Consider the following 20,391-nt stretch of genomic DNA (forward strand, 5'->3'; position numbering starts at 1 on the left):
CAATCACACAAAGAGCCCATCCTGTCTAAAGGGTAAAATAACCCCTGTTCCAGGGCAAGTGGGCTAGTGTAGCCAGTGGTGGTTGGAGCAGTCTCACTGGATAAAGAGCTCAAGCCTGATTTACTTTCTATACTGACTTCCAGGAGTTTGTTGGGGGAAGAAGATGCCTGAGGGTTAGTCTTATACTTTTCATTATATATTAACATTAAAAACAAATTCACACCTCAGTGTCGCACCTCTAACATTCTGCACAGGCAAAGGCTTCTGCGTGTGGCTGAGCTGCTAGGATAGGTGAAGGCAACTGCTTCCACTGACCCTCTCTTCACTATCTCTGTCCTCTGCTTCTTGCAGAATTATGCCCAGAAACATGTAGGGAAGCCTCATGGGCGCCACACCGCCTTGCCTCATCTTGGTTGATGCTTTTCAGGAGAGCCTCTCCAATGTGGAAATGAGAGCTGCCTGGCTGATGGTTGGCACCAGAGAAGCAGGAGTCCTATTTGGAATAGAGAACCAAGCTCCTTCCTTAGCTTTTAACCTTCCAAAGAGGACCAGTGATGGCAGCACAAAGCGAGTCTCCACCCTGTGCTTCCTAACTTCTCAGAGCAGCAGAGTCTTGACTCTGGTTCTACTTGGCACCACTCAAGCAATTAAAAATATATCGCTGGGGACCTCAGTGTGGACATTCCAAAGAGAACGTGACCAGGACACCAGGGCAGCTAAGTCATCAAAGCCACCCATCGTATAAGAATTTATAACCACATCCAAACAAAACTCCAGTTTCTATGCAGTGACACGAAGATGGACATGCCAGGAAAGGACACTAAAGACGCTGCTTCCATTCTCTGCAGGCTTCTGGAACAAAGTACAATGACAGAAACATTCACAGGGCCTCAGCAACCCTCCATTTCCTATTCCCAATCCCCAACCCCACCCCAATACTGAATCTGCACAGAAAGCAACAGACATGTCTTTTCAATGTTACATTTCATTCAAATAGATCTGTAATCTCACAGTGATGAGAGGAGAAAGTCAGGCCTTTAATAATTATAATAAAAAAATAATAAAAAAGCTTACAAACAGCAATGCAACATTTCCCACCCCCCTCAAAGTGATGGATTAACAGCTGGCAGAGGATGCAATGTCTCAGAATTAAAAAATAAAAACAAAAACCCAAAACAAGCCAACCCCTGTCAATGGTGTCAAACAACCGCACTGTTAATGACTTTCTGTAAGTAACCAGAACCAGCAGTCGTGTGTCAACTGCTTGCGGAGAACATCACGGACCTCCTTGGCTTCTGATAGTGTTTTCTTTAAGGTAAAATAAAATAGGACACAAAATTGTACATAAATGCCAATGTCTACACTCCATAAACGCGATGCAGCTGCAGCACGGCGACACAGCCACTGACCACAAAGTGAAAGGCCGGTTGCACTTCTTCTTGCCTCTTCCCTGGACACAAAATTTTGGCCCATGGTGCCCAGTCCTGCAGGCTATCAGCAGGCAAAGGGAAGCTGCCTCAACACAAGCATCATCCAGGCTGACCAGGAGAAGGCAGGTGGCTGTGCCTGGAGCCAGCCCCATGTGGAGGCACTGGCTGGTCTGCTGGCTCTGGCTCTCAAGTGCTGTCCTCTCGTACTCTGTACAATTCCTTGTTTTCAAGGTTCAGTTCCAAGACTTCTAGACTCAGGTGTGGAGTCATGTCCAGGTGAAGGTCATCAAGCTGTTGTGATGGCATTTAAGTCCTTCATTAGTCCTTCCAGGTGGGCCATCTCTTTGGTCAGCTCATCTGGTTCATAGCTCTACAGAAGGGAGAACACCATTACTGGGAATGATCTAAGGAGCTGTCCAGGAAGGACAGCCCAGAGTACCAAGTGACCTGGCCAAAACTGTCCTGGGAAGCTGGCCTAGTGAAACCAAGGAGGGCTTCACGAAGTCCAAAGTAGCAGGATGTACTCAAAGCCACTAAGACAGACAGCATCTCTTGACAATTCAGAATGCCTTTCTCCTGACAGACACACACTCCTCAGCCCACAATAACCTCACAAGGCAGAGGCTTCTCTTTTCTAGATCTCTGTCAGAGCGATACAGTTTGTGTGCCCTGCATCTCTGAGTTTAAGCCTCCTCTTTAGAGAGCCCCATATCTGGAAAGGCAGACATGTTTATTAGGATTTGAAAACAATTTTAGGCACTTCCTCTTCCAGCATCCTCCTCAAAAAAGGCAGAGTGGCGCTCAAGGGTAAAAGAACATGTGTGTATTCACAGTACCAGGAAGAAACCACATAGAAGACACAGAAATGAGAGGGAGGCTGTGTTAACTGTGATGTGATGATAAGGCACTTTGAGACTTATCAGAGTAGGTCTGAAGTCAAACCAAACCCACAGCACATTCCCACATGACGTGGAGATGTTCCACGGACACCTATTCAATGAGCGATTAACTCTTTACACTTATGGGTGGCAAAGACCTGAGTCCACACAAAAGTACAGTCAGCCAACACCACGCAAGCAGCCCCCTTGGGACATCCTGGCTAAGCTGAGGGCCCCATGAACTTACACTCTCAGAGTCTTCCAGCATCCTGGTGGTCTCCTGTACTTCAGGGGCACTGGGAACAACCACTGGCATAGGAGGCCGGCTCCTTCCTAAAGTCCCGATGGAGGCTGTTTTCACTGAGTGAATGTGATGGTTCAGAGCTGAAGGGCAAAGGAAATTTGTTAGGTTGTGGCTGAGGCTGTTACCCCCACCCCCCAGACTTTAGTAGCCTGCCAGCAGCTGGAATGCTGTCTCAATGTGAGGGGAGCATACAGGCCCATACAGGGATCCTCCTCTGAAAAGTTATTGGAGCACGATGGAAGGAGGAAGGCAACAGGGTATCCAAGAGACCAGAGAAAACATCCCATTGCCTTTAGAATTAGTATCTTCACCCAATGCTTCTCAAAGTATGGTGGCCACAGACTCCTCACAGAATGCCAGGGAGTCAAAGCTTATTCATTATGACACTTAAGGTAACACCTGACTTTTTTTTTTACTGTGCTTTAGTTGTACTGAGGGTACAAAGCAACATGGGCAAAATTGTTAGAGCCTTAGCCACGAAGGCAGTAGCAATAAGCTGAACTTATCCAGGGGTATGCTCTTATATTTAAAAAATCCAGTTTATCACCCTTAATGGAGCAGTAAAACTGATGTGTTTATTATTAAATCTTAACTCTCAACTACATGCCTATTAATGCTGTGTGTAACCAAATGCAAGTGTCTCTGCTGTATACCACATATGGAATCATCTTCAAGAATGGCGCCATGATAGACTGACCTGCCAGTTGAGGGTCTATCATGTAACCACAAAACATTTACTTTAAAGATGACTGACAAATTGGGTCATTCACACATTTTCTAGAAATGGAAATAAGTGAGCTGTGAACTTAAGGAAAATGACAGATACTGCCCACGTAATTTAGTGAAAATTACCATTCTGAAAAACTTCTGTCATCTGACTGGGAGAGCTTCTTATATACAATGATACGTGAATATTTGGAGGATTTTCTTAAGTTAGTGAATCAAAATCTTCCAAATGTCCAATGTGTTGTTTCAGTGTTATACATCCAAAAAAATCTAGATCAACGTAATCTAGTGGGTCAGCATGTGTAGAGTCCATGGGCAGATACAGAGTCACACTATAAACCAATATTTAAGAAGCTACAATATGTCAGTTCTCCCACTGTATCATAAAAGAATACCCAGACTGGGCTTGGTGGCATATGTCTGACATCTCAACACTGAGACAGGAGGATTAAGAACTCTAGAGCAATCTGAGCAGCACAGAAGTCTCTCTTATCAAAAAAGGATGTCCATAAATATCTGAAAGGCACATTGTTGTCTGCTAACTCTGTATCTGTGAAGGCAAATTTTTAACAACCAAAACAACTGATTACAGTAGACTGAATGCAGGAGCACATAGGAGAATCTAACTGTTTTCCATCAAATCAGACACAAGGTAAGAGAAACTGCCAGCCAATGATAACAGCTCACCCCCCTCCCCCCAAAAAAGTGTTATTAAGGTGGAGGTGGCACATGCCTTTAATCCCAGCACCTGGGAGGCAGAGGCAGGTGGATCTCTATGAGTTCGAGGCCAGCCTGGTCTATAAAGTGAGTCTAGGACAATAAAGGCTACACAGAGAAACCCTGCCTTGAAAAACCAAAAAAAAAACCCCCCAAAAAAACCAAAAAAACCCAAGAGAAGTTATTATTTTTTAAATGAATTAATTCAATACTAAGAAATTTCTTTTTAGTTCCTGATATATACTGACATGCTCCATATGCAGAAACAAGATTGCTTTGGGATTCTTAGATTAGTCCCTCCATTCTTAGTTTTGGGAGTGTTCCTGATCTGTCTTTGGACTAATACTCATCTCTGTAGTTTTTAGGATTTGAAGAGGCATTGAAACTAACAAATTTGAGAACCACAGCCTTATTCTGAAACAAACCATAATAAGCGACGGCTAGAGTCTTCACTGAGCTGTGAAGCAGGATGGCTGAGCATCCCTACCTTGAGGCTCCTGGTTTTGAGTCCTGGCCTCCCCGGCCCTTCTTTAGTCTGTAGTGTCTTTTAAAGTGAGGTGATTCCAGGGCCTAGACTGACCAGCTCTGCTGCCTAACCTATGATACTGGATTTCAATACCAGCAACTCCACATGGAGAACACAGTCCAAAAGTTTAGTCCCTGCTCACTACATTATGCTGCGGCTTATATACATTCCCCTGAAAGGGGACATGACACACAGATTCTCTGAGCTGCTAGGAAAATCTTGGAGGAAATTTACTTTGTTCTTCTTAAGAGCAAGTTCTAGAACAGCTAGAACTACACAGAGAAACTCTGCTTCAAAAAAGGTGTGTGTGCATGTGTGTGGGGAAATGGGAGGAGATATGTCTATCCCAAACCTGAGCCAAAAGGCCCTTCGAGCAATGCTGCTCTCCTCACTCACCTTGCTGGGACAGTAATGGTGTGCTTGGCAGTGCAGGATCATAGATAGGAGGTCCCGGGGGCGGGATTGCTGGCACAGCAAAGCTCTTCAATGGGTGGGAAGGGCGAACATGGGCTGTAGGAAGGCTCTGGCCCGAGTCTTCCTCTTGGGAGCTGGCCAAGTAAGAAGAACTAGTAGCACCTTCAGGATCCTGATGATCAGTGCAGCACGTTTGAGACGAGGAGGCGGGCATGGTGTCCGTGCTGGGGGTATTTCGAACAGATTCTATAATAGGAAAGCCTAAATGTTAGTATTTCTTTACTATTAAAGGATGTGGTTTTGGCTATTTCTACGGGTTTCCTAAGCTTGCTCAATAAGCATTTGAGGAGATCAGTGCTAGTTCAAAGACACATGGATCAGGACCACTGCCAAGGCTAAGAGTGGATGGACCCATCTAAGAATCCCAAAGCCATCTTGTTTCAACGAGTTGTTTCTTTTTTTTCTCTCACTTACATACTTAGGTAATTGTTAAGTTTGTAGATTTCAAGTATTAGTTATGGAGTTCTTATGAAGAGTCCTAAGGCTAGTATATACATTTTCCAAGCTTGATTCACTGATTACTCTTAGAAACTGACCTTTTCATAGACAACCAGGTCTAGTAATAAGAGGCTGGATAATACCCACCAGGAATGGGCTCTGTCAGCAAGGCTTGGTGGTAACTGCAGGCGAGGAAATGCTCAGCCTCTGCATGGCCATCACCAATGGGAATGGCTTTGGCCTCACAGTTGCCTAGGGGGTTGGCACACAGCTGGAGACTGTGTCAAACAAATGATGCTTTTATCCCAAGGCACAAGGAAAGGGTTAGCCCAGAGAACAAGGCGACAGTCTCAGAAAAGTACAAACAGGAAGAAGTGTCCTAAAGGCAGCAGAGTGGGGCAGGAGAAGCACCAGCCCTGGAGTCAGGCGGTCCTATAATCGGAGTATACTAGATGAGTGAAGCTGGCAAAGTCACTGAATCTCTGAGTCTTAATTTCTTCATCTATAAAACGTGGAGACAAACACAAAATCCACGGAGTGTTAACTGAGATGTGTATAAGGGAATTTGAACACCTGTACAACAGAGAGGTTCTTTTCATAGACAACTGAGTGCTCATTCCCTAAGCACGTCACCTTTATTCCTCGGAGTATCTGGGAGGCATGGAAGGTTAAATACGCAGGCCATCCACACACAGGCCCAATAGAGCAGAGTCTGAATCCCTGCTCTGACGCCCAGGCTGGGGGTCTGAAGCCCTAACATACTTCCTGCCTTTCTGCACCTGATGCCACTTGTCTCCCGCTACAAAGCAGAAGCAGCAATGACAGGGACTGAGTGGTTTCCATACAGTGTGACCAGTATAGACCATCATCTCACCCAGAAAGGAGACAGGAGACCAGCCTGGGCAACAGGCTGCAGCAGGCAGTCTGAAAGCCTTTTCTGACTTTTCTGAGTTCTCAGCCTTAGAGTAACACATAAGCCATCTACAGAATTTAGCCTACTTCCCTGCCTTAGTGAAAAAGCATCAATCTGTTCCCTTGGGCTCTCAGGAGACAGGACAAACCACCTCTACAACTTACAAGCTCTTGGGTCCTAGGGATGAGGATGAATGCACATGTGCCGCCCCTCCCCCTTCCCCAAGTGGGCTATAACAATCTCCCAGGTTGAGACACTTCTCATGCTCTAAAGGCCATGTTGGGAATGCCACTTGTCAGCTTGCTCAAGCCAGCCATCACCGTATGTGATCCAGGCCCAGGTAGAAGCTGGCTAGGAAGAGAAATAAGAGGCTGTGAGAGAGAAATGAGTCTAAGTCCTGACCATTTAGCCAGGTAATAGCCAATATGGTAGGTCAACTCTGTACAAAGGCCTAACTGCCTCAATGGTTTTTTACAAGAAGTTGTAGGAAAGTGAAAAGAGAAAGCTCAGTTGCTTGCCAAAGTCCTAGCTACTGCCACAGACTAGGGTTGCCTTGTATGCTCGGGGGGTATCAGAACACTGCCTTCTCCAAGGAAGACGCTCCTCATTATCGCACACTAAGCTCTAACTAGAACACTAGACTCAGCATAAAATTCCTGCTTTGGTGAGGGGCCTAATTTCCTAATTTCAGAGTTGTTTAAAATGCACAAAGTTCACAATGGTTAAACAGAAAGTGCTCTTCCCATGGCAAGCAGTGGTAAATGCCCTTAGAGCAGAGACTACTTGGCCAGGCTCCAGTTCTTTATTGCCTCCACACCCAAGGCTATGAAAAGAGCAGTCTAGGCTCTACAAATATATCGGGGAAATACAAAGCAGGACAATTTATATCACTTCTATATACTGGCTCTATTTTTTTTTTTCTTGTTTTTCGAGACAGGGTTTCTCTGTGTAGCCTTGGCTGTCCTGGACTCCCTTTGTAGACCAGGCTGGCCTCGAACTCACAACGATCCGCCTGCCTCTGCCTCCCGAGTGCTGGGATTAAAGGCATGTGCCACCACGCCCGGCTTGGCTCTATTTTTATAAAAGATCTCTAATAAATCTATCACTTTATCCTCTCTGGGCATCAAAGTAAGGACTATATTAGCAATGTAGCCTCTCCCCTTCTTCACTTTCTGTCTCAGCAAATACAGAAGAGGACTTTACCAACAATACGCTACTTGGATGAGAGCTGGGTGGGACCTTCCAGTCTTCTCTTTAACCCCAAAGCCTTTCCCAGTCCAGGATAAGGACGAGAGGGATGCTCAGAGTAGGAGAATTTGCCATACACTTACATAGTTTCTTACGTGAGCACTGTGTGGACGAATCCCTTAGCCTTCCATATGTTAAGTGTGGCTAGACACAAAACTGTCTTCCTAAGAGCAGGGCTGGATTGGGAAGTTGCATTCTGGCACTCACTGTTCTAAGATAAACTTTAGGTTCCCATGCAGTTGCCTGGAATAATTATCTATTCCTAAATGTAGATCTGAAACTTAAATTTTAGAGGTGATAGTATGAAGGTCAAATTCAGGCACGGGTTCAAGCACCACCACCCAAACCAGGTGACAGCACTGGCAGTGCGAAGCACTAAGAGCTATTAAATAGCCCCTTAGATAGCCCTGAAGGCTTTGACATTCATTTGGAATTCTGGATGTACTAATGACTGATCAAAACTTGAGGACAGGGAGATGTTAGTAGTGACTAACACTTTTAAATGTTAAGTTTAGAGGCTTTAAAAAAATGGAGCTCTCCAGAATTTTCCTCATTTCTCAGAACCTCCATCTGGTCTTCAACAGTAATAACTATTAATAGGCAAATTTCAAATGATGAAAAATCATTGGTGGTATATGTAGGATAATACTAGAATTTGCAGCTTAAAACTAGAAGGTTAAAACTAATCTGTAGTCAACGGGAAGCAACAGTTTGTTCTTTCTGCTCTCTCATCTTCATTCTTTTCTCCTTAAAACTGTCTGGTGAAGCTATGATTTCCAAATGAGGACATGTTTGTCTGGGAAAGCATTTGAGACACACTGAAGACTGTTATGCCACTTTCCTGTACTTTAGAGATGCCCTTAACCTTACCTAATGACTGCCCTGCATACATCCCCAACATTAGAGTGACTGAGACAAAGGCAACCACTGGTTTCTGAACGCCACTCTGAATACACTTCCCTTTCAAACTGTAGACTTAAAAAAAAAGTTGGAAAAGGAGACAAAGTTAAGGTGCAAGGCTTGTTACAAGAAGAGAAGCTTATGCAATCCAGGTTAATGCTGTCTGTTACTAAAATGACACCTTGCACTGAAGTCTTAAATTTAGGGAGAAAAGTGCAGTAGATTTTACAGAAACAAATTTGAATCCATCACAGAAATGCTATGATAAACAAGTAACATTGAAACTTTCTAAATAGGGCAAGTCCTTCCCCATTTCCACCTGCCAACGCTTGGAATGCTTTCAACATCTGGGCTTGAGCCTCATCTCTCACCTGTGGAATTGGCCCTGTCTGAAAGGGAGATGGATGTGCCCACGGGCCATGGGCTGCTTGGGTGGTGGAGATGGCTGCGGGCTGGAGAAGCGAGGCTGCTGGAGTGGAAATGACGGTGAGGGTTATCGAGGGAATGGATGGGATGGGCACTAACCACAGCTGTGAATGAACACAAGACAGAGAGATGCTTAACACGCGTGCACAGACACACACAAGAGTCACCCTTCCCACCACCCACTTAACCCAATCTTTTCTTTGGCTTTTTGGTGGCAGATAGCTGGACAATCAGCCATTAATTTTATATTTGGCTTAACAAATGAACACACTTTTAGGCATATTCTACATCTATACATAGTAAGGAAGTCTGTTGACTATATTCTGTTAACAGTGGTAATTTTTCATGGAGCACCAGTCAGAATTAAGGGAGTATTTTTCTTTGGCTTACCTACATTTCTGAATTCTTCTATTATAAACATTAATCACATGAATTATTACAATGTCTATTTGAGTGTGTCAAAAATATAAATCCACAAGCAAATGATCCTTCTATTATTTTTTCTACCCTGCTAAAGGGACATTAGTATGTCCCTGCTAAGGGACATTAGATTGCTTTGAGATATTCTCAATGGGTATTGATAAACAAGTAGCTGCTTGATCAGTTTTGATATCTTTTTTAAAGATTTATTTATTAATTTATTATTATTATTATATATACAGTGCTCTGCCTGCATGACAGAAGAGGTTATTATATCACATTATAGACAGTTGTGAGCCACCATGTGGTTGCTGGGAATTGAACTCATGACCTCTGGAAGAGCAGTCAGTGCTCTTCTCTCCAGCCCCTGGCCCCCGTGCCCAGTTTTGATATCTTGAAAGAAATATAAACATTTTTTAACCCTCACATTCCAATCTAGGAATGAAAGTATGAACTACAGTAGCACTGCACCATTTGTTAATGTGCTCAGCCACACCCATTAGCATTTTAAGCTATAAATGACATTTCCAAATTCCTTTTCTAACTAAGGATTCAATTTAAGTAAAGAATACAAAGTTCTGTGTAGATTCCACATGTAACTTCCTATGAAGTCTCGTTAATGAAGCTTCCTGTTTAACCTAAGATATAAACAGAAAAAAAACCCAAGCCACCTAGAGTCAGGAAACACAGTCTTCTTGGGTATTCCTTAGGCCACCTGAAGGACAGTGCTTATGATCAAGATAACTAGCTGCCCAGTTAGGCAAACATGTGGGGAGGGTAGACGAGGCGCACAGGGATTCCTGCCCTCCCCAGCCCTCTTTAAAAGCAACATTTTCATAAAACTTTAATAGTCAAACTAAATCAGCTTGTTGGAGCCCATTAAAATATCTTCTTTTGTGTGGGATCTCCATAGATCTCTGTGGGGCTATCAGCATCACCTTGGGAAGAGAAACCCCAGACCACGAAATAGCTGCTTTCTTCTGCAGCTGCTGTGAGGGACCAGAAGCTCTAGCAGGCCCTCGGGAATACAGTACAGCTAGAAAAGTTGGCTGAGAAGAGTGGTCAGTTAGTCTCAGATCAAAATCTCCCCTGGGGCAAGTGAAGCAGTTTTCAGAGTAAACGCTTCAAAATCAGTGTTTTTCAAAATTCAGGCTGGGGTGAGGGAGTAAAATTGAACCTTACCTAGGAAGTGCAATTTGAAAGCATTCTGAGGACAGATGGTGAAAAAAACAAAACAAAACAAAACAGAATGGATTTTTTTTTCTTTTAAAAGTTATTTCAAGTGTTTCCAAATGAATCAAGTAAGTAAGTAAGTGAATGTTTTAGTGTAGAATGACGTTGGCTGAATCTGAACTTGATGGGTCTGTGCAGGGTTTGGATCTGACCTCGTCCTGATGCCAGCAAGCCCATGCAGCTCTGCTTAGCCTTTTCAGATCTAGGTGTGCGGATGCCAGGTGCATGGCTCCAACTTGATCCCATGACCCAGAGCTCAAGGAATTCAAACTTGTTAAAAAAAAAAAAAAAAAAAAGGCCTGGTAGGTAGGTTTCAAAAAGGATCTCTCAAAGCCCTGTATGTATCCAGACACCTGGGTTCAGATTCTTGAATGAAAGATTCTAGCACTTACTCAACTCTTTGGACACAAATTACATAGTGCTGTATATTCACACACATTCCTTTCTCACCAAAAATAAAACCAACCAACCAACCAACCAAAAACAAAAAAAGAGAGAAATTAATGATTTCAAATGGAATTGCATCTCTTTCCCTTGACATATCTTATGCATATTTTATTTATTATAATTTATTCACATAACATCCCGATTGTTATCCCCGTGCTCTTATCTTCCCATTCCTACCCTCCCTCCATCTTCTGCCCTTGACATATTTAATAAATGTCAAGGAAGAGTTCAATTTTTTTTAAATCTTAGAAATAAGCCCGTTTAGGCAGGAACAGGGATCTCAGAACCTGCAAATTACCATCTTCTTAGAAGTAAGAATCAAAACAAAACAAGTGAAATAGATTAATTTGTTCTTTTTTGTTTTTAAACTGGGAGCACCCACATAAAGAACCTATTAAAATAGAGAAAATATGTCTTTTTCCCTGTATGCTTCCAAATTTAAGCCATTCTTTCTGTTATGGACATTAAGCTTAAGTTACTTTGTACAATAATTGTCTAGTTTTTAAAGAAACAGAGGCATATTCTTTCAGAACTGATCTAGCTTTACAATCTAGTGTCTTCTCTGACTGTACACTGTGAGGCATGTGTGCGTGAGGGAGGACGTATGTGCACACTTGGAGATTCCATTCAAAGTGTGGATGAGAGCTTTCCAAATAGACTCCACAGCACCAGTTTCTGTGTGTAACACCCAGAGCTATTTAGTCTCATCATTTGTTGGCAGAGATGTGGCTAAGCACTCTCTAACTGAAAGATCCATAGTGCCAACTAGTCTGAAAGCCCTTTCTATCTTGAAACAGAAGCAAGGGAAAGGACACAGGTCTGACTGACTACCCAGGCTGCCCTTGAACTCAATTTTGACTTAGTCTCCCAAGATAGGTATTTAAAACCATGCTTAACACTTTTTGGTTTTTTAAAAAAAGATTAATTTTATTATTTTAAGCTTTATGTGTATGTATGTGGATTTGTGCAAATAAGTGAGATGTTCATAGAGGCTATAGGTAAAAGATCCCCCTGAAGTTGGAATTACAGGTGGTTGTGAGCTACCTGACGTAAGTGTTGTGAACTGAACTTGGATCCTCTGCTCTAAAAAAAAATATATCATATATATCACATATATATCATATATCACATATTTTTCATATATACTTGACAAAATGAAGCATGGTCAATAGTGAAAATGTTTTTAAAAACACCATACTGCAAATTTGAAACAACTTTATAAAATCTACTAATTAAAAAAGTTAAAATCCTTTAGATGCTTGTCATGTGCTGGAGGCCTGCAGCATGTGTATGACATTTGGAAAGCTCACTCACAGTCTGGAGAGACGCTTCCTGTCTTTCCTGTGGACATGCTGTGTGCATTCAGGGAGAACACACACTTTCCTACTCCTGGGAGAATACAGAAATTAGTTTTTAAAAAATTATCTTGTGTGTGTGTAGATATATGTGTGCCACAGAGTGCATGTGCCACTGTGCAGGTGGAGAGGTCAGAGGACAATTCTTGGGAGTTTTTCCCTCACTACCTCACGGGAAGTAGAGAACCAACTGAGGTTCTCAGGCCTGCATGTAAGCACATTTCTAGAGCCATCTTGCTAGCTGGAAAGTTAGCTAGCTGGGAATCTATCTATAACTTTAAAATGTTAACTCTCAAGAATATTTAATTTTTATTTTTATGTGCATGGGTGTTCTGCTCATATGTATGCCTGTGTACCATGTATATGGCTGGTGTGTGTGGAGGCAGAAGAGGTGTCTGGTTCCCTTGAAACTGGAGTTACAGATAGTTGTGTGACACTATGATGGTATTAGGAATTGAACCTGGGTCTTCTGGAAGAGTAGCCAGTGTTCTTAAGCACTGAGCCACCTCTCTAGCTCAAGAATAACATTTATGATGAAATACAGCAATGCTTTGGTATTTCTTCCTCTAAAGTGCCACAATATTGGCAGCTGGTCTTTGTCTTGGAATCAAGAGAAGTTAAAGAGACTGCTCAGAGATGTTTCCCACCATGACATGAAAGACTGGTAGTACTTCGGGAAAGAGAAACTTTTACTTACGCTGAGGTGGCTGAGAGTCAAAGGGCATCATCATTTTTGGTCTCATTCCCCTCCTTCCAGCCAGTGTAGACATGCTGTCCTCTGACTCATGCCCTAGATGTAAAGTATGGAGGTTAGTAGCAAGGGTATGCCCTAGGCCTCTGAGCAGCCTCAACAGTAACACATTTCCATCGGAGGGTTTGGAATTCACAAACAATGCACCAGGGCAAGGCATTTACATTTAGAGCACCATGGAAATTCCTGCTGAGATTCAAAGAGGCTGGCATGATGGTGCACACTGTACTTCAGTGAGATGTGTGTAGAAGCTTCTGTATCACAAAGGTTCTGAACTCTATTGTGATAGCTGGTGTCCAATGGAAAAGACACAATCCAATGCACACGCATGAATCAGGTGGCTCATATGCTTGACTGAAGCTTGGTGACAGACTTAAAAAGATCCAGAAGGCTGTTTCTAAATGATACATAACCTCTCCCCTTCTTTAACAACTAGCTATTGCTCATCAAATTCTGAAGGAAAAAAAAAAATCCCAAGAGACACATTTCTTTAGAACTAACCTCTTACTAAATTAGCAAATTCAGGTAACCTTACAAAGTGTAAATGGTACCTCTGTATGAATTCCGCCTTTGATGGATATTACTATCCATGGAATTGTCAACTGGTGTAATATCTTGAGAGTTTCGAGGGATCGGAGTATCAGTCATGACAGGGTTTGGATCTGGAGACTTGTCAATAGGCTTCAACTCCAGCCTCTCATGATGGATCCAAAGGTCTGGAGGCTTCACATCTTTGCAATTGCCCTTGTACTTATGGGAGCCATTCGCTGATTTGCAGGCAGCTCGTTTCCTAGGCACAGAATTAAGACTAGTTTTAAAAATGTACTTCTTTTGAACATATTTGTCAAAACACTGTGATTAAAATTGATTTTCTGCTAGGCATTTTGGCATTGGCCTAAAATCCCAACTACTTGGAAGGAAGAGGCAAAGATAAAATAGTCAAGACCTGTCTAGGTTACAGAGGTGTTCAAGACCAGCCTATCCAACTTACCAAGATTTACTCTCAAAATAAGAAGTTGAAAAAGAACTGGAAATGTAGCTGAGTAGCAGAGTCTTTGTCTAGCATATGTGAAGTTCTAAATGCAATCCCCAATTAAAACAAAACTACTCCAACCCAAAATAAAACAGTAATAAACCCTGTCCTTCTGATGCTTTAAACAAAGGCAGAAATGGAAACAAACAGGCATCAAGAAGAAATATCAGAGACAAAAGGTTTATTTCTTGAAATAGTACATTTGTTTTTGCTTTGTTCATATATTATTTGGATACTATGCCAGAATATATTTGAATAGTGTCTTTTTTATATTAGGAAATTGAGATAGCATTTAAAAATAAAAGCTCGTCGGTTGTGGTGGCGCACACCAGTAGGATTTGCTGAAGGAGGTGGAGGCAGGAAGATCATGAGTTAAAAAAGTTCTAAAGTGGAAGGTTCCTCTACAAGTTTCCACTAGCTGAGAAAGGATAGTAAGAAGTAAAAATACAACAATGAGAAAAGGTAAAAATCTATGGCTAACAGAGAAGGATTTTCTAGGAAGCCCACTAGGATTATCAAATATGAGGAGTTAAGAATAAAGTAACACCCTCCATTTGCTGTAGTTTCTTCCTTTAATCAATTCACTCCCTTTCCCATTCAGTAACCATGGGTTAGGCATTTTGCTTCTATCACATTCTGTGCTACACTGATGTGTCCTCAGCACTTTTGGTCAAGTGAGGAAAATGACACTGAACTATTTTTAAATGCTCTGAGCTTATGGAAATGCCCCATGTGTTAACCTTAATAGCTGGAGCTCAGGTAGGCAGGAAAAATGTGGAGAGGTGGCTTTTATGCTGAGACGTAATGGGGATAGCACGTGCATCCCAGGTGGTGGAATGTGGGGCAGCAGCAGCCTTGTATACTAGAAGAATCCTGCAGAGCCCTGAGTGGTGAGAGCCTGAGCCATGAAGAGAACGTTGAGAGACAGTGCTCTGAAGGCAGACAAGAACCAGATCATAAAGCACCCAGATCATATAGCAGTTCTAAGAATGCGAACTTCCCTCTATAAGAAATGAGAAATAATTTAATGGTTTTAAGCAAGAGAGTAAAAAGGTCAACTTGAGTTAAAACTTTACCCCCACCATCTTGTGAAGAACGGATCTGAGAAGCAGAGAACTGGAGGGTGTCCACTAATGCTGGTCTGTGATAGTGGAATGGAAGAGGTAGATTTGAAAGGCATATTTAGGAAGCAAAAATACTAGGACCTAGTGAGGGAATGAACACAAACTGGGTGGAGGTAAAGAAAAGAAAGAAGTAAATGGTGAGGCCAAGGCTTCTGGCTCCAGCCACTGCCTTACACTGGGAATAGTGGACTAGAAACAGTTTTCCTGAAAATACTATGAATTGGTTTGGGCATGTGTGTATTAGCTATTTTTCTCGTTGCTAAAACAAGCTATCTGATGTGAAGCAATTTAAGGAAGGAAAGAAGGGCTTATTCTGGCTTACAGTTTGAGGGAATACATTCCATCATGGCCAGAAAGCATGGCAGCAGGTTACTGGTCACACTGCACCTGTAGTCAGGAAGTAGAGATTGCACAGGGATTGGGACTGGGCTATAAAATCTCAAGGCTACAGGCTAACCCCAAGGGAACACTTCCTTCAACAAGGATCCATATCCCAAAGGTTCCACAGCCTTCTTGATACAGCCACTAGCTGCGGACTAAGTATCCACACACAGGAGCCTATAAAAGTGGGCATGTTGCACGTCTAAGCTCCATGCTGAGTTTAAAGAAGAAATGTGAAAGAAGCAACAGGGTATGTATGTCTGATTCTCAGAAGAAAGAGGCCGGCTGGAAATGGAAATATAGTTTCTGGGAAGCACACAGTAAATGAAACCACAGAGGTGCATGAGATCACACGGAAGAGACTGGAGAAGACAGGAGGTCCTGAGGCCAGCCCTGAGGAACGTGAGTAATCCAATGAAAGCAACTGTGGTGACATAGTTGAGACAGAAAATACATTAGAAAGGACTAAAGCTTGATCATACAGTGAAGAAAAAAAAAAAAAAAAAAAAAAAGACCCCAGGCTCGTATAAGTACAGTGGACTCTCACACCTGTGGGTTTCATAGTCTCAGATTCAGCCAACTTCAGATTGAAAATGCTTTGCTTTTAAACTTCACTGAATGTGCTAAGTTTTCACTATTCTGGAAGCAATACAGTGTAAAAGTCATATGTACACCAATTACTTGGTTACTCCATATGATCACTATGGAGATACTCTCACAAACTAAAATGGCTGTGCTGCCTCGGGCGATGCAGTCTCGCAGGGTTTGCCACTGCATGCGTGCTGTCAGTTCAAATCGAGCATTCCTAACCTGAAAACCATCAGGCATGCGGCACACACCTATGATCCCAGCAGTTTGGAGGCTGAGGAATAAGTGTTAATGGCTCTGAGGAAAGCTTGCTGCGAAACCTTGCCTCAAAATACGAAACAATTATTCAGAAAATTTTGGTTGGATGGTGATACGATGAGGTAGCTCTCATCTGCTACAGTTTGGATGTGGTTTGTTCTCCCCAAATTATGTCCTGGGAACTTGGTCCTCATTACTGGTAATAAGAGTTAATAGAATATTTAAGAGATGGAGCCTAGCGGGAAAGAATTAAGTCAATGGGGCATCGCCTTGGAGGAGACTAAGTAGTTCTCACAGGACTCGACTAGTTCCTAAAGAACACGCTGCGTAACGAAGCCTGGAACTCATTCCTGGCATCTTCTTTTGTGCATGTCTCTTCTCCTTTCTGTTTTCTCTGCTCTCCTGTGGCACAGAACCTCCACCAGCACATCAGAATCATGCTGTTTGGACCCTTCAGCCACCAGGACATTAAAACAAATAAACCTCTTTACAAAGTGCCTACCCTTGGGTATTATGATGCAGAAACAAAAGCACAATAATATATCATCTGAGAGCTTCTATCTTCGAGAAGCAGAATCCTGGGTCACCTGTCAAGAGTTCTGGAAGCTAAAGAGAGTGTGTTGAGAAACAAGCGCCTCAACTCTAAATTCCTTATTGATGCTGTAACTGCCAACAGGAGGTACTTCAAGTATTCGACAGGATGAAAATGAGTAAGAAAGGCTCACTTATATTTTTCAGTGGCTGACAGAACACCCAGAAGCACCTTAGGGGAAAGGATGGGGGCAGCATGTGAAGATTTGATGCAATTATTTTAAACAAAGGGACCCAAAGCTGTTGGACTTGCAGATCCAAATACAGAACAGAGAACCTATTTTCCTAGTTTCAATCTGAAACACTCTTATTTTTACTTACTTTGAGTTTTAACTCCTAGAATACCATGGAACTCTTCGTCCTGTGTGTGTATGTGTGTTCATTTTGCTTTTTAGATACTACTAAAGATACCAAGAATACTAACATTAGCTACAAGAGTAAGTTCTTATAGATACATAAATGAAACAAAAAACACAAAAACCTACAGAAATATTCTAAAAAAGCTGTCTTTCAGGTGCTTAAGAAAAAGTTTTCCATAATCTAAACCAGACAGAGGAATAAATAAAGGGAGCCTCTTTCTCTTAGAAAAGGGATGCAATATAAACTACAGAAAGCTATTTGAGAAGAGAGATTTAAAATACAACATGACTTATTTGATATAAAGTCATTCGAATAGAGCAGTTACAGGGTAGCTTATTACCTGCCCTATGCCCTATGTATTGAAAACAAATACCTTCTGGACACAGTGGCATATGCTTTTAATCCTAGCACCAGAGGCAGAAACAGGTTGACCTCTGTAAGTTTAAAGAGAACCTGTGTTATAATATTTATATTAGGCTAATAGTTTTCTCCCACCTTCTAGGTGTGCTTGCTGTGTACATGTACAGATGTACTTTCTGACTTTTGTGGTAAAATATTTAAGTAGAATTTTTTTCTTTATTCCATTAAGTGTTCTATTTTTATCAACTCAAAGTTTTACTTCTCATTTTTTTTCATGCATGCATACACGTGTGTGTGTGGTTGTGTAGACATGTGTGTAAGTATGTATGGAGTCCAGAGACTGACATCTGGTGTCTTCCTCTATTACTCTACCTTGTATTTTTTTGAAACAAGGTCTATCATCACTAAATGCAGAGCTCCCAGACTAGTGAGGCTGGCCAGCCAATGAGCTTGAGGGGTCTATTTGTCGCCCCTTTTCCATTCCTCACTGCTAGAGTTAGAGATGCATGCTGCTGAGTGTGTTTTTACAAACAATCTCCTAGGCCCTCATATTTGTATTACAAGCACCTTACTCGCTGAACCATGTCCCCAGGCCTTACTTTTTAGTTTTTAAAATGTTTTCGTTGTTATTGCTGCTAAAAACTAAGACACAGGGCTGGAGAGATGGCTCAGAAATTAAGAGCATAAACTGCTCTTGCGGAGAAGCTGAATTTGCTCCCCTGCACTACGGTGGGCTGGCTCACAGCTACCTATAACTTCAGTTCCCATGGTCACTTACACCTACCTGTTACACACAACTACTACTAATAAACACTAGGACACAAACATGTATATTAACCTAAGCTGTCCAGAGTCAGATTTTGATGCCACTGTCTTTACATTCATATCTTGTCCAACTGGAAGGTCTTTGGGGGCAATAGTACATACGCTACTGTGTGATCTGCTATGATGGACAAAGCCCTCTAGAATCCTTTGAGGACCTGCACTCCTTAATTGGGTCTCCCTACTCAAAAATGTCTATGGTGGGATGTTTGGTTTATTTCCTTTCTTGAATAGATTTTTTTTTTTAAACTTATAAACAACATACCATGAACATTCCTGCTTGTAGCTGCAAACTTTTGGCTTGGTAAAGGGGAAGATGTTTTCAAACTTTTTATTTTTAATTATTCAATTAAGGTTTTTTTTGAGACAAGGTTACTCTGTGTAGCATTGGTTGTCCTAGACTCACTTTGTAGACCAGGCTGGCATTGAATCTCTGCCTCCCCGAGTGCTGGGATTACAGATGTCCGCCACTGTGCCTGGCTAACTTTTTAAAAATTGATTTTTATTTTTAATTATGTGTACACTTCTGCAGAGACCAGAAGAGGGTGTCAGATTCTCCTGAAGCTGGAGTTACAGGCAGCCATGAGCCACCCAAAGTAGGTGCTGGGAATAGAACTTGTGTCCACTACAAGAGTTGTACATATTCTTAACTGCTGAGCTGGCTTCTCAGCCCTATCAGTTTTCAAACTTTTTAAGGAGCTTGTTGAGGCTCACAAAAGCCTGAATTAAACACATTTCTTGGGGGATCTTTTCCTTCCTCTTCCCAGGTTTTCTTTTTCTCTTGCCTCTTCAACTTTGTGCTCGGTAGATGGTAGATGGCAGGAATATTTCAACTCTATTAAAATCTCATTGGACTTGTGATAACATGCGAGATTCCCCAAGACATTCTTGTGGGTGTGGGGGAAGGGCATTAGTGGCATGACTGCATTTAAAGTGGCTTTTCATGTACTTTATGTTTTTTAACTCTTTGTGTCACTCTAAAAACAGAGGCAACATATAAGAAGAAAAAACAAAAAGCATATATATGTACATATATACACACATACATACATAGCAAGTTTATAGGTTACATTTTAGAGATCCTTACTTCTTCTGGTGAGAGGTAGTGCGCCGGGTACAAAAGACAGCAATGATCACAACCACCACAATGGTGATGACACCAACAGAGACAATGATGACCAGCAGCATATTGCTATCTAGAGGAGAGGTTGGGCTCCCATGAGGGCTGTTGCTGCCTGAAAGGGAAAATGGTACAGAAATGGTAAATAGTTGGGTAATTTTAAAAAACTATTCAATCAGATCTATCAAGCCATTTCAAGGTATTTCATGTGAACTTCATACCAGGTATCTCAGTACTGCAAAAAGTTCTACTCAAGGAAACTACTTCTAGATTATAAGTTCCTAAGGATACGAGAGTCTGCCCTATATGCAGGGACTGGCACAGAGGTTTGCTCAAAAAATAGCATTCAATAAAACTTTCAAGTGTACTGACATCCTAGAGCTTTCTGAGCTTGAAGGTTTAGACACATTCTGATAAGTGTCTTGCCTCTCTAGTGTCTTGTGAGATGTGCAATTCATTTTAAAAACTCCCATGCTGGGCTGCAGAGATAGCACAGTAGATAAGATGTCTGTCTTGTAAACATAAAGAAGGATCCAGGCTCTATCCCCAGAAACCATGGGGGAAAAAA

General features: G+C 42.1%; 1 protein-coding gene across 11 annotated transcripts in view; it reads right to left on the bottom strand.

Moving 5' to 3' along the window:
* Positions 1 to 361: 361 nt before the first annotated feature.
* The window catches only part of Neo1 (neogenin 1), a 156,236-nt gene continuing 136,206 nt past the window's right edge, over positions 362 to 20,391 (bottom strand). For 7 of the 11 annotated variants that reach the window (XM_051156593.1, XM_051156590.1, XM_051156595.1 and 4 more), the window contains 7 exons: positions 19,791 to 19,938; positions 13,738 to 13,976; positions 13,133 to 13,225; positions 8,926 to 9,084; positions 4,978 to 5,241; positions 2,556 to 2,692; positions 362 to 1,800 (listed from right to left, as the gene is read on the bottom strand). In XM_051156593.1, coding sequence (XP_051012550.1) covers positions 1,717 to 1,800; positions 2,556 to 2,692; positions 4,978 to 5,241; positions 8,926 to 9,084; positions 13,133 to 13,225; positions 13,738 to 13,976; positions 19,791 to 19,938 — 1,124 coding nt within the window. In that variant the 3' untranslated portion in view covers positions 362 to 1,716. The remainder of the gene's footprint in view (positions 1,801 to 2,555; positions 2,693 to 4,977; positions 5,242 to 8,925; positions 9,085 to 13,132; positions 13,226 to 13,737; positions 13,977 to 19,790; positions 19,939 to 20,391) is intronic. The other 4 variants (XM_051156599.1, XM_051156597.1, XM_051156600.1 and 1 more) reach the window with 1 other exon arrangement.

The sequence above is a fragment of the Acomys russatus genome, chromosome 14 (genome assembly GCF_903995435.1).
Source record: "Acomys russatus chromosome 14, mAcoRus1.1, whole genome shotgun sequence".
Classification (NCBI taxonomy): domain Eukaryota; kingdom Metazoa; phylum Chordata; class Mammalia; order Rodentia; family Muridae; genus Acomys; species Acomys russatus.